Source organism: Vicia villosa, linkage group LG5 (assembly GCF_029867415.1).
Source record: "Vicia villosa cultivar HV-30 ecotype Madison, WI linkage group LG5, Vvil1.0, whole genome shotgun sequence".
Taxonomy (NCBI): domain Eukaryota; kingdom Viridiplantae; phylum Streptophyta; class Magnoliopsida; order Fabales; family Fabaceae; genus Vicia; species Vicia villosa.
The window spans coordinates 148,000,167-148,014,861 of record NC_081184.1 but is presented as its reverse complement, the minus strand read 5'-3'; the positions used below and the strand labels follow the sequence as shown (position 1 = coordinate 148,014,861).

General features: G+C 33.1%; 1 protein-coding gene across 1 annotated transcript; it reads right to left on the bottom strand.

Annotated features, from left to right (window-relative positions):
• Nucleotides 1-3,301: 3,301 nt before the first annotated feature.
• LOC131607721 (probable LRR receptor-like serine/threonine-protein kinase At4g30520) lies at nucleotides 3,302-5,763 on the bottom strand. Its single transcript, XM_058879689.1, has 2 exons — nucleotides 4,500-5,763; nucleotides 3,302-3,704 (listed from the first exon to the last, which is right to left on the bottom strand). Exons 1-2 carry the CDS (start codon nucleotides 5,761-5,763, stop codon nucleotides 3,343-3,345), a joined length of 1,626 nt encoding a protein of 541 aa, XP_058735672.1. The 3' UTR covers nucleotides 3,302-3,342.
• Between the last annotated feature and the right edge of the window lie 8,932 nt (nucleotides 5,764-14,695).

Genomic DNA, 14,695 nt, shown 5'->3' with positions numbered 1-14,695 from the left:
ATTCTTTCTTTCCTTTTTTATCATAGAACTTAAAAACAAAAAATAAACATTTTTATTGGTAAAGAGAAAAAATAAAATTAATGTATGTATTTAGTCTAAAATGTTGGATGAAATATTATTTAGTACACACCACCACCATGGTTAAAATAATTATAATTTTTTCAATATTTTTCAAATATAGTCTTTTATACCTTCAATGTAAAACTATTTTTTAATTAGACTAATCGCGTTAGTATTATCACATTTGATTGAAACGCAGTCCAGTTTTAAACCATAGTTTAATAATTGTTGTTTTAAACGGGATTTGTGCACAACAATTATCAATAGTTATGTATTCTATTTTTGCGGTACAAAGTGCAACGCTCGGTTGCTTATGTCATGAGATCAGACAATTTTTGAATATGTGTCATTATTGTTTTTCTTATCTAATTTACATCTCATGAATTAGAATCATAGAAGTCTACCAAATTAAATTCATTTTCATTGGAAGTTTGGAGAGGTATGGATGGGAGGGCTTTAAAAAAATTAATGAAAAGAATAAAAGAATTTAAGTTGGAAGGGTTTCAGAGGAGTTATTTATATTCAAAAATCAAAATTCCTTTAATTTGGAGAAATAAAAAAATTTATTTTATAAGGGGTTGAAGAGTTTTTAGGGGTTAGACAAATTATTCAAATTAAAAATATGTTAATGATAAACATTATTTTATGATTCTATACTAAAAGTCCCCCTCTCTCCCTCTCTCTCATCTCCAAAGTCTTAGGGGACCAAAGACTATAGTTTGAAGTACTAATTAGACATCTTAAAAATACGTTTAATGGTCTTAAAGTGTTATTCTTTAGGTGAAGTCTAAAATATATTGCACATACATACACTAAATATGATGCCACGTCTACTTGCAGTTAAATAAAGCATGGATTTGGTTATACCTCGATACTTGGTTATGTCGATCTCTTTTCTTATTTCATATGTGTTAATGAGAAAATTTGAAAACATTGGTGTAGGATTTAGCATCCTTCATATCATATTTCTTAAAGACTTCTAAGCAATATTTGCTTTGATTTATAATAGTTTCCTTGTCAATTTGCTTAATTTAAGTCTAAGAGGTACGTGAGTTTATCCATTAAGGGCATTTCAAACTCACCTTGTATAGTGCTGGAAAATTCTATACACAAAAGCTAATTATTAGGCCTAAATATAATGTCATCTACATAAATCTGAATTAAAAGAACATGTTTTCCCTTATGCTTTATAAACAAAATTGTGTCTACGGTTCCACGATTAAATGATTTCTCTAGTAAGAAACTTTTAAGATGCTCATATCAGGTTCTAGGAGCTTGTTTGATATCAAATTGGGCTCTTTTAATTTGAAATCATGATCAGGATTTTCATGATCCTAAAACCCCAAAGGTTGAAAGACATACACCTCTATATTTATAAAACCATTTAAGAAAGCGAACTTAACATCCTTATGATATAATTTGAAATCAAGACGGCAAGCAAATGTGGAAAAAAAAAACTAATAGCTTTGAGACAGACTAGGGGAGCATAAATGTCCTCACGGTCTATCCTTTCAGATTGATTATATCCTTTTGCTATAAGTGCTACTCTATTTTTAGTAATTATTTTGTTCTTATCGAATTTGTTCTAAAAAAATCTATTTAGTGTATATGACTATTTTGTTTTTAGGACGTTGGGCTAAATCTCATATGTTATTCCTTTTAAATTGGTTGAGTTCTTCTTGCATAGAAAAAAGCCTACCTTTATTTTTTTGTGGAAATTATATAATTATATAAACGCGTGTTTGATCTTTTTTTATATCTCTTAAAATATTGTCCATCAGGTGTTTCTTTATGACAATCTAATCTTGAGAAAGTTGTTTTGAAGTATTTTTTTATCACCATGTTGTTCACTTTCCTCTTCGTCATCTTTAATGTGTTAATTCTTTGGAGGATTCATGTAATGTCCCGGATTTTCATTCAAGACATGACTCGTAAATTATTAAAATACTTGTTTTAGACATAAATAAAATATTTTAAAATTTTAATCAAATCCAACGTCAATCCAGATTCCTAAGCAAAAAATCACCGCGCTTCTAATTCCTTGGAAATATACTAAATCAATAATTTAAAAATGTAATGTGATTGATTTATTGCCATATAATGTTGTTTTAAAAACCCTTTCTTCTTTGCGATCATGTATTACGAAAACAACAATCACTTTGAAACTCCACATTTGTACCTATAATATTGTTGTAAGGGGTCGGTTTCCATTAACCATAATCCATGTCAAACTAAACTAAACGAGAGTTAAAAATCAGACAAATATAAATATGCATATCATGTCCCAAAGAATTAAATAAAAGGAACATCCACCAAGTCTTTAATATCGAAAATGTATCCATAAAAGAGAGTGCACATAAAGTGATTAGCTCAAGATTCAAGATTAACAACAACAACAACCACAAGTGTTATACGCAAAAATATGTATGCTCTTAAATTACATATCCGAATAATTCAATCATTTCAACCAGCCACACTAAGGCACCACACAAAATTATTCTCATACAAATTGCAAAATAATGTTATAATTTATGAGTATTAATTATAATGGGTATGTTCTAAAATGACAAGAAAAGTATAAGTGAGTAAATGCTAATGAATGCATGAAAAATAGTCCTGCATAAAAAGATTTACTCACATTGAAAGCTTTTATAAAGATTTAAGTTCATTAACCCAACAAAAGAATAAAAGAGGATAAAGTGTCACATGGACAAGTGTGGTGGTCTCAAGCATTATGTCACTTGTCTCTTGGTAATACCGGCTTCAGGTCCGAGGGCGTGAGCGTAGAGGCGCTAGTGGCAGTTGTAGGCGTCGACATTCACTCGACATATAATCATTCTTCTCTTTTCATTATATTTATTTTACACTTATTCAACCTCTCTTCTAACAACACTTCTATCTACTTTCACATAATATAAAATACAAACTTTATAAAAATAAACTAAACATGTCTTATATTATTTTCTGAAATGTATATTTATATTAATAAATAAATATATTTTTTTCGTGCCAAATAGTCTAGTGACTTAAATTTCAACTTTTTTTTAAAGATAAATAAATAAGATGTTGTAAATTCGAACACACACCCTTAAAGTCTGATGTTTGATTGTTGAATTATCAACCACAGCTTCAACTAATCCAAATTACAAGTGTAGCTATAAGTTAGCCAAAAAACTACAATGCAAGACATGCTTAAAACTACTAATATAATAAATGAACCATAATCAAAACAACATATCAAAAGTTAGAACAGAAACAAAAAATCCACTTATACATACCAACTTATTTGAACTGAACGCGCTTGTGTCCCTTAACTCTATCTCCATGAGTTGTTTTATGATTTGCAGATGGTAAAACAAGGCTATCCTTATAGGCCTTTGATACAATACTATATAAATGTGCCAAGCTTGGTAATTTCTCATTGTTTGATTGGTCTATACACATTAATCCCAGGGATAGAACCTGTTTAACATGATGCAAAGCTGTTTCAGTAACATCCATTCTCTCATCAATCATCTGCTGCATGTCTGGAGGATGAAGGGTTTTCATGTAGCTAATAAATCCAGCATCATTTCCATCAAAGTCCTCTTGAACCCTCTTGTTTAGTATCATCTCTAACAGAAATACTCCAAACTTGCATATTTCTAAAATACAATAAAAAAGTTAAATTAAATTACCACTTAAGATATTAGAATAAGAAAAAAAAAAAAAACAACCTGTAGGAAGAAATCTTGGTTCACATTATATATATTTTTCATTGTTAATATAATGTACACTTCATATATAATTAGGGTAGCAAAATAGGCCCCTGACATGCCCGTTTTACCTGCATTTTTTTTTCGGATCGAATCAAGGTTTTAAAATCAGAATAATCTAATATGTCCGCTCCGCTCCATTTTTTTTAGGCGCAAGTATTGACAAGAATTTTTTACAACTTTTAGTTTTTAGAAGTGCAAAGTCCGTATACCCGCTCCATGCTCATTTTCTCACAGGGCGGACCAAGATTCTAGGCATGCACTCTCATCTCAACTATGTTCGCTTCGTTCTTTTTTTTTTCCAGACTTTTGCAAGACGAATTAAGATTTTAGACCCGCGTCCTCTAATATGTCCGCTACGTCCCGTTTTTTCTTAGACTTTTGCAAGACAGATCTAAACGGGACAGACATGTCCGTTTATCAGCTCTATCTATAATCGATCAGATGTGAATATCAAATATAAAAATGATGAAAGTACTAACAATTTAAGAAAAATGTGTTGGTATCGTGACTATGTGTGACACCAACACCTATTAGACCCTTAAGATGCCTTCAACTTTAAAGTGTTTATGCTATATTGTGTTTATAATTGAAAGTGTGGAGGATAAAGTCTTCAAGAAATTGTGTACACCAAAACATGATTTTGCCATTAGAAATTAAAAATTAAGTTGTAGAGATTCTTACTTTTTCTACTATTGTTTCTATCTCCAACTTGAAACCTTGAAATCAATGGTTCAACATTATCATGTACCAAAACACTACTTATCTTGAGATCATAATCAACTTCAGGCCATTCCTCATGCAGATACAACATGCATTCAACAACTCCCATCAAAACTTTCACTCTATGATTCCATGAAGGACCTGATTCTAACAGCCACATTTCCACACTTTCTTCTCTTATCCATTCTGTTATAACAGCCCTGAATTTTCTACCTTTACACCACCCTAGTACCTTAACAAGGTTCTTGTGGTTTAACTCAGACAAAATCTTACACTCCTCAACAAATTCATGATAACCATCCCTTGATATATCATCCCAATACATCTCAATTTTCACTTTAGTTCCATCTCTTAACACTCCTTTATATATGTGAACAAATTCACTTTTACCAATCAAATTCTTGTTGGAAAAACCGAAAGTCGCCGACTTTAGGATTGCTGGTGTGAATGTATATCTCCCACTTCTTTGAAGTATTCTTGGAAGATAATCAGGTCTTTGAAAACAAAGCCATCCTAAGAAAATCACCATCAAAATGACAAGAATAGGAAAACCAACCAATAGAATGATAGCTTTTATAGTAAACTTTTTGTGATCAATGAGAGCACCAGAATGAAGAAAACTAGAAGAGTTAAACTTTTTGAAAAACTGTGAATCAGAAATTTCACTCTCTGAGAAACTGTTATAAGAGAGGTTAAGAAAAGTGAGGTTGGTTAATGTAGAGAAACTTTGAATTGGAATTTCACCAGAGAATTCATTGATACTCAAATCAAGAGACTGAATCTGTGTGCAGAAAAAAACATCATTTGGAAAACTACCCTTTATAGAATTATTTGAGAAATCAATGGATAGAATAGTCAAGGGACAATATTTCCAAAAGAAAGTGAAAGACAAGTAAAGAGGAGCAATGTTTGGTCGGTTTCGAAGATCGATTTTAGGGAATGATTCAACACAATTGGGGTTGTTAGATTCATTGCAAAGGTGGCTAGCAACAATAGTGTGTCTGAATATTTCATCAAGGTCCATCATGGGAGAGGAGTTGCAGTATCTGAGAGATGGGTTTCTGATGCAGTTGTTGATGATTGTTGTGTTGAAATCTTGTGGTTTGTGTAGGTTTTTGAGGTCTTCTAGAACTGTGGCACATAGTGTTGTTATGGGACAAAATGACGATAGAATTATTATAGGAAGAAAGATGAAGCATGTTGTTGGTGAAATTGTGGTGGCCATGATTGTGAATGTGTTTGTTTTAGAAAACAATTGGTGAAGGAAACAAAGTTAGTGGTGATGATAAGTTAGTTAACTGTCATGGTTCGCTTGTTGCAAGTTACAAATTAACCGTCGGCTAATAGAGAACCGTAAATGAGGACTAAATAATACTTCAAATTAATAAAATTTAAGTATGAAATAAGAATGTATAATTCATATTAAATAAAGTTTTATTTGAGAGTTTGAAGTAAAAGAAATCAGAAGATTAAAAGAAAAAAGAATATGAAGTAGAAATAATTGAAGAATTTGTAAGGGCTTTAAAGTCTTTTTATTACAGTAAAAAATATATATAAGTTGGGAGTTCAAAATTTGAATTGAAACTTAGATAAAATCTTTGAATCTAAATATAAATAATTAAAATATTTTAATATCAGAATATATCAATACAAAGTATTCATTTATTATTTTATAAAACACTTTTTTTAAAAAGTAAAAGATTTTAATGATGGAAAATATTTTTTTAAATGATTTTACCTAAATTTATTGTTTGGAAAAATAAATGAGAGAATTTTGGTAGATATTTTTCAATGACTAAATTAGGAGAATTAATAATTTCATCTAAAATGATAAAATTGTAAGTTATCTTATGACCTCCGTGTCGATAACGTCGAAGTAATAATAAAAAGACCGTCTCCACGAGAATCGTAATTTAACAAGAGAATTATATGAGAATGTAAGTAATAAAAAAAAGAGGGTTTTCATTAGAAAATTGGTTCTGAAACGAGAAATTAAAAGAATGAAATTTAAGATGAGAAAGACGATTAGGTCTTTTATATTGAATCCTCTTATTTTACATGTTGATGAATTGTGTACTTATTGAGTTTCAATTAAATTACTATCTCACTGTCAATTAACAAATCACTGCACCCAATTCCTTAGTGTGCAGCTCATTAATTATACGATAATTCCATAATTCCTTAGGCCAATTCAAAGTTAAATTAGGTGTTTTAAGTGTGTTAATTCAAAAGCAACTCATCCCTAGTTAGTTACAAAGTCAAATAAATTATCCTAGATCAGATAAGTAGACTAACAGTCAAAAATCCCTACGTATCTAAATCGATTCGTACCTCCGTAAGCGACAAAAAATATTAAACTCAAGAACAAATTAAATAAGATAATAATAAGAAAAGTATTCAGTAAATCTCAAACAGACATATGATTCAACAGATTAAAAATAAGGTTCATCTCAAAAAAATAAAATTAAATAAGTGAATATAGCGGTGATCGGAAGTGGTCATAGCAGGGGTTAATGTTGGTTGAAAGGATTGTTGATAACAGTTAGAGTGATTATCATAAGGATGGTTGGATAAGTGATCGGCGACCATTAGTGGTGAGGTCTTAACATTGAAATAAAAAATATAAAATCTAGTTTATTTGTGAATAGTAGAAATTCCAAAGTCTCGTCATGATGCGAGATACAAAGGTATATGTACTCAAGGTTTAAATGTTAAGTCAATGACTCGGTATATAGTTCTTCAAGCACATTTGTATATATTGAATAATATTGATGAAGTTCATCCTTACTTATCCGCTCACAAAAGACTTACCAAGGAAAAATATCTTCGAATAAATGACAAGTGGTTGTTGAAAGAGCATAACAAGAATTTAATAAATTGGTTTAAGGAAGAGATTTATAATGATAGTAGAGCATTCGAGAACAATTAAATGGATGTCATACATGCCTAAATTTAATGTAGTAATATGGAGTGCATACTACATTAGTAAATTTTTCTTTTATACAAATTCAAAAGATGATTGTAGTATAATGCAAAATAGTGTAATTGTGGTTAAGGTCGAATCCATGTACTTCTCTAGTTCCATAGATAAGAATCCTATAATGACATTAAGAGTGTACTTTGGGATCATTAAGAAGATTTGAGAGATTAGTTTCTTATTTGATGTAATGATGTTTAAAATGTATATCTTTTTTGGTGCCATTTTGGTTTTGATGTAATACATATTTTTTGTTCATAATAGTTTTCAATTTGTTTTTGATTCACGAATGTATTATTGTGTTGTTTCTGGTGTGTTTATGATTCACAAAAATAGAGGTTAAAAAAATGAAAATTTTGTAAAATAAATAAACAATATATCTCACCACACTTGGTTCTTCCAACCAGGGTGATATGTAGCGAGATATACTGTTTAATAAACGCCAAAACTGCCATTATTAAGTATTGAACCAATGACCTTTTTATTTGTTACTACGATTGATTATTCCAACCATGGTGATATGTAGTACACTATATTACCATGACTAAAAGCCCATGTTGGTAAGTAGCTCACTTACTATCACATCATTTGTTACCACGGACCATCATTCATGGTTAAATCTTTATTCCAACAATTGTGAAAGGTACTTTTATATTAGTCCAAGAACCAAGAAACCTATTTTTACCAAAAACCTTGAGAGAACCAAAATGTGTGTTCTTCATTCACCAACACCTATCTCCTTGTTGATACCTTGTGATTAACCTCCTAGAATGTGGATCTTGTGAGAATTAGCTGCGTGTGTGTGAGGTTTTTCATATACTATTCACCATCTTCAAACATTATCAAGAACCATTATTTTTGGGTTTCCAACTCTAAAGATTGACCGTGGGAGATAGACAGAATGTACAATATGGAATCTAATGTTTTTCTTTAAAGTTATGTATTATGAATCAGGTGGAATATCGTTTCTTGGGCATGAATTTTGGTTGTGTTATGTTCATAAAGAGAGAAGAGTTTTTCTATACTTCATTGAAGACTTTGGTGAAACCATGTGAAGGTTATCACATGAAATTCTTGAGGGAACAAATGTTAGACACAATGTTGAGACAACAGGTCCAACTAATTTAAGACAGATAGCAGATTTAGGAGACAGATGTCAGTCACGATGTTAGAGAACTTGTACATCAGAAAACCAGTTTTACTACCAAATTATAACAGCTTAGCTTATACAAGATGGTGAAGCAGAAAAGGCAAAATAAACACAAGAAATTGGTTACCTATTTCGATGAAAACACACCTACGTCGAGAGGGCATTTTATCGAAGAAAGGAAAATCACTACGTTGAATTAGTACAATTAGTCTTATATGAAAACCAACCCCATGATGTTCAATGCCCATTCCTAATCCTAGTGACTTTCTATTTAGGACACCCCTAAATATGAGAACTCCTCTCACTTTATCTCAATCACTAATCCAAGTGATCAACTTAATCACTAACACAATGATTGCTAAATCTACAACTCAACTAAGACAAACCAATAACTATGCTAAGTTACTAAAGCAATAGTGTGGTGTACACAAACACTCTGTTCTTAAGCTTATATAATTGGAGTCTTGGAACAAAGTTTTACAACTCAAATAACAAACTAAAATCTATGCCTTAAAATATGAATGGAGGCGCTATAGTGGTGCCAAAAATAACACTAGCGGATACTCAAGAGATAAACCCTAACACAAGGTATATTCAATATATGCACACCTCAAACACGAGGTTTGAGTCTCCTTAAATAACAATGTAATTATGGGCTTTTCTCCTTTGGATTTCTATTTTAATTTTGTCCAGAATAATAGTAGATATCAACAGATTTCGTTTGCTTCATAAAAATCTTCAACAAAAGATATGTATTTTGAGTGGAACCTATTATGATTGCGATGTTTTAGATGATTTCTGATCATTATTTGAGTTGTATGTATGTTTTCTATACATGATCATGCATGCATATATTTTGGAGATAGGTGGGACTCCGGTCCAATGATGGTCTCAGATTCTTGGAGGAATCGTTGGATCAGAGAGGAACCAGAGGTGAGTCTCAGATTCACAAAGGAGTCATTGGTTCAGAGAGGGACCAGAGAACGTGGATAAATTAGTAATATACCTCTAAAATCCCAAACCTGGTACCACATGCATATTGGAGGAGAAGTTGGTGCATTAGCATTTGCATTATGCATTTTGATTGTGATTGTGTTTTATGAGAATAATGTTGATTATTATTTCATTTACCATCTTGCTGTTAAATTTCGTCGTTAACATTTGTAAGGCATATTCTCACCTATGGTTGTTTTTTTGTGTGGTTTTGTGCAATATTGATACTCAGCAGGAGTAATTGCTTGTGAGTTGGAATGGAAGATGATTTTGCGGCTTTCTTTATTATTTACTATTTACTATTTTTAGTTGGACATTGCTCTACTTCTGTAACATCGGGGAATGGGGCGTATTTGCTCTATTGAGTTAATGTTGGATTTTATTTTCCTTTAAATACATATTTGGAGTCATGTTATAATTTGAGTTTCTGATGCAAGTATGTTGTCTTTATATGAATAAATTATGTATTGTTTTGTCGGAGTAACATCCTAAAATGCGATTTTATCTATTATAATTAAGACTTCGGGTTTAGGGTGTAACAGTATCTACCTAAAGCGAGAGCAACTAAAGCTTGTTATCAGATTGCACTACACTATGCAACTCCTCCTTTAGAGCTTGCCCATAGTGTTTGGCGAAAAACACCTAGATATCATCAAATACCAAATTCTGCAAGTCGCAAGAGGACTAGGACGAGATTTGGGATATGTCAGCAAACTCGGAGGAACAGGAAAAAGAGCGAAATTTCGAGGATGGTCTGTGGAAAGAGAAGAACCTACTACCATATCGGGTGGTTGCATCCCCCGTTTCAGAACTCAGGCCTTCGCTTTGTTCCAAATTATATTTGCATGGAAACATGATAATTGTTCAGATACACACCCAAACAGGAAGCAAACCAGTAATGGAGAGATAAAGGTAATTTAAAACTTACCAAAGGCAACTCGATGATCCTCAAGAGAATGAGCCCTTATCAACATGGAAATGTCTATCAGACGCTTCAAATTTACCTCCGAGATAACCCAAGCAATTAATAAATTCCAACAATTTCTTCTTTTAATAAGAGTCCTCAACAGGAAAGTCTCATTCTCCATTAATGTATATGTGTCATTTTCCAGAAGAAAACGCTTCACCGATGAGCAATGAGGAAATAAAACTTTGCACTTACCCTTAACCCCTAGCTCGACCTTGTAAGTGGTCGTGTGAGCTTGATGATGAAGAGGAGTAACCAAAAATGATCAGTTTGCGAAGGACGACAAACCAGGAAAACCTTCAAAAATTTGTATTGTCGACACCAAACAGTCTAATCCTCGTTCTCTTGGTCGGGTTGAAGTACCCCGATTACAACGAAAGAGATGAAAGAACAATACGACCGAAGGGTTTCCTTTTAAATGTTCACACTAATACTGATAGGCTTTAACATTCAACTAACTTGAAGGGTGCACTTGAGATGGGGCCGCCATCAAGTAGTTAAAAATACCTACCTCAAAAGTAGTGAAAGGCTTACAAATGCCCAAGGTTGAAAAGCGATACTCGTACAGAGGGACGCTAAAATTACCATACTCACTACATATTTTATCATCTTCACTAGGGATAATGAGACCCCCAAAGCGACGATGCTCCCTCTTAAGAAAAAGCCTTATTCAGACTCCCCACTTTGGTAAAAATGGACACGGTGGAAGAATATATGGAACCTTCCCACGGAAACGACGAGTTCACCATGTTCTTTCTCACATTTTATGCGGTTTTTTTACCCGTGGCGCAATATTAATCTCTAGAACAAGAAGGCAAACTTTCAGTGAAGGAAACAAGTTACCGCTAAAGAATGGAGGCGAAATAAATGTCTAAGGAGAAGTGACTATAGTTCTTCCTATACTTATAAGTGACAATATACAAAGAAATATGTCCTATCAATAATCACGTTTCTTGCACGTAACACTCATGTGTTTCAGTTCCCAAGAACGGTCATAATTACGCCTCTAAATAGACGTTTGATGTTCCAAATGACAAGAGAATAGAGAAGGATGGTTAGCAGCCAAAGACAACATTCTCCAAACCCTCACCTAGATACTTAAGCACGAGGGCTTAATGGGAAACTATTTTGGGCCGACCTTACCTCTCTCTATCGATCACCTCGAGATAAATGACTATGGGTCAAAATGTATAAATCGGCCGCTCGGTTGCGCTTCAAGAATTTTCTCCTAACCACAAAACTTTCATGCACCAAGCTGCAAGAGATTGATGCCTAGGACAAATCCAAATGTCCTCTGCATCCCACGCCTGAAAGATAGCAAAGTCGTTATTCCTCTTCCATATATATAGGGAATTGCGCTATTTTAGGTAAAAAGTTCCAAACATAATTTGAATACTCTATACTCTTTCACATACTAAATTGAGCGTCAGAGTTCCAACCTTGTAGATACACCTCATCTCTTTCGCACCGGAAGCTCTACTCTGTTGTAACTTCTATATCTCAATATATTTTTTATTCTAGAATGGAATAGATAGTACACTTGAATATAGTGTCAATTGTGGCTATAGAGTGCGCGTAGAGCATTGGTCATTTAAGATGATTTAAAGGTCTATAGTAATTTGAAATGTTTGTGAAACCTATGTATCCCATCAAAAGTCAAAGCTTTTTTGTGGAAACTAGGAAGGAATTGCCTCACACAATAGGAAAATCTTTAGAAAAAAGGCGTAGATTTTCCTCCATCTTATGTTTGTGGTGGCCGAGATACTAAGAACTCTTTGCATCTTTTTCTTGTTTGCCCTGATAGTGTATGATGTTGCTAGAAAGTTTCTCTTTAGTTGCCTTTACATAACCAGATGCTCTTCACTGATGGTTTTTATGATGTTTGTTTGCACGTTTTAAATCATTTTTAATGATGATCAGATGTCCATGTTATCTATGATAACATGGAGTATTTGGCCAAAGAGAAATCAAAAGTTTTAGAATGACAAATACGATTATGTTGAAGGTGTTATTATTCAAGAAACATATATGCTTAGTTCATGAAACCATGCTCAAAAGAATCAATGACTCAAACTAGGTTAAATTCCCCCTCAAGTATTCATTGGGAACCTCCCCATTTTGGTTCTCTCAAATATAATGTAGATGGTGCCACATTTCAACAACAATCTTATTCGGTATTGGAATGTGTATGCGAGATGATAATGATTGTTTTGTTATGACTAGAACAGATTGGTGTCACATGGATCTTCAAGCAGTAGAGTGTGAAATTTGGAATTTGTATAATACACTACAATGGATTGTGGTTGATAATATTCATCATGTAACTTATAATGGGAAAAAATATGACTCTATTATTGTAGAAATATTTTAAAAAGACATAAAAAACTCAAAATTATTTTTACTAGACGACAAACTAATGATAGTACTCATGTTTTCACAATAACGTCTACCTCTTGTATGCTCATCGTAGTGATTTTCATTATGCATTTATTCAATAATAACAATAGTTAATTTGGTTTTACTTAAAAAAGAGATAACAAAGGGTTTAAAATTACGAAACGGGCGAAATGTCAAAATTTGGGATGACTGTTGGATTAGAGCGGGAGTAAGACTTAAAGATTATATGATGCATAATCCAATTAGACAGAGCAAGGTAACTGTTGCGGAATATACCTTGGCCAATGGAGAATGGGACTGAGATTGGTTTAACAGAAATGTCCAGCATGAACTCCTTCCAAATTTGCTTGCTATTCCTCCCTATAGGGAAGAGTATGAAGAAGATTGCAGGTCTTGGAACGGTATGCCTAACGGTACCTACACGATTTCTAGTACATATGCTTCTCTTAGCACTAGGAATAAGGAAAGTGATAGTGACATGTGGAAAATGATACGGAAAATTAGCGCCCTTGAACGTGTTTGGTATTTTATATGGCTCCTGCATCATGAAGGTATCAAAACCCACCAGTTCTTGCATAGGCGTGGACTTGGGAATCCGTTCTACACTGATTGCACGACAGCGGAAGAGTCTTGTTTACACGCTCTACGAGACTGTTAAATGGTGAACAATATTTAGAGGAGCATTGTGAGGCGCAGCTCCAGAGCTCGTTTCTTGAGTGGTATGCTAAAGGACTAACTGCTTTTAAATCTAAAATACAACAAGACGGAAGGAAAAACAATCGCTGAATGGACCTCCTACTGGGAAACAACTTGTTATAACGTCTGGTATTGAAGAAATCAAAGAGTACACAACATTGAATTTCGCATGCCACGTAACATGATAAACGTTTCAAATGGCCAGGTTAAAATGTACACGGAAAGTGTTCTTTTATGTAACAAAGGAAACATCCTACATAAGAAGGTTCTACAGGTTCATTGGACCCCTCCAACTGGGGACTGGGCGGTACTAAATATTGATGGCGCTGTTTTGAAGTCGAACCAAGCGGGGTGTGAGGGTCTGATCTGAAACAGTTCTGATCTTTGGGTGGAAGGATATGCAAAACACCTAGGAAGTTGCTCTGTTTTGACAGCATAATTGTGGGGGCGCGTGCGAAGGCGTCAAGCATGCTATTGATAAAGGTGTTGCTCCGTGAAGAATTTACTCAGTCCTAAAACGAGTGTGGGGCAGCGAGGATCAAGTTTGTTGATGAACATAAAGAATTTGCTGGGCAATTTGAAAGAGTACACGGTGAAGCACATTTATAGAGAAACTAATGCTTGTCCTGATCATCTAGTTAAGTTAGGTGCTGCTGATGCCCAATGCAATAGTATGTATGGTTAGTGTCCTTCAGATCTCCACAAGGAGTATGTTAAAGATATTAATGGATTCGCCTGTGTACGGAGGGGTGTACACTAGTTTATTCCTTGGGCGAAAACCCTCTTTCTTTAAAATATATATATATATATATATATATATATATATATATATATATATATATATATATATATATATATATATATATATATATATATATATATATATATATATAAATAAACCAAACTATTGTTGTAAGTTTCATTAAAAAAAAAAATCAAAACGAGATTATTTATAAAGGTGGGAGTGGGACGCTCAT

What these genes read in the sequence shown, in the direction of transcription:
- LOC131607721 (XM_058879689.1), bottom strand. Translation starts at nt 5,763, where the DNA reads ATGGCCACCACAATTTCACCAACAACATGCTTCATCTTTCTTCCTATA. An exon ending in TAGAAACAATAGTAGAAAAA is followed by an intron (nt 3,705 to 4,499) that starts GTAAGAATCTCT and finishes ATTGTATTTTAG; the next exon opens with AAATATGCAAGTTTGGAGTA.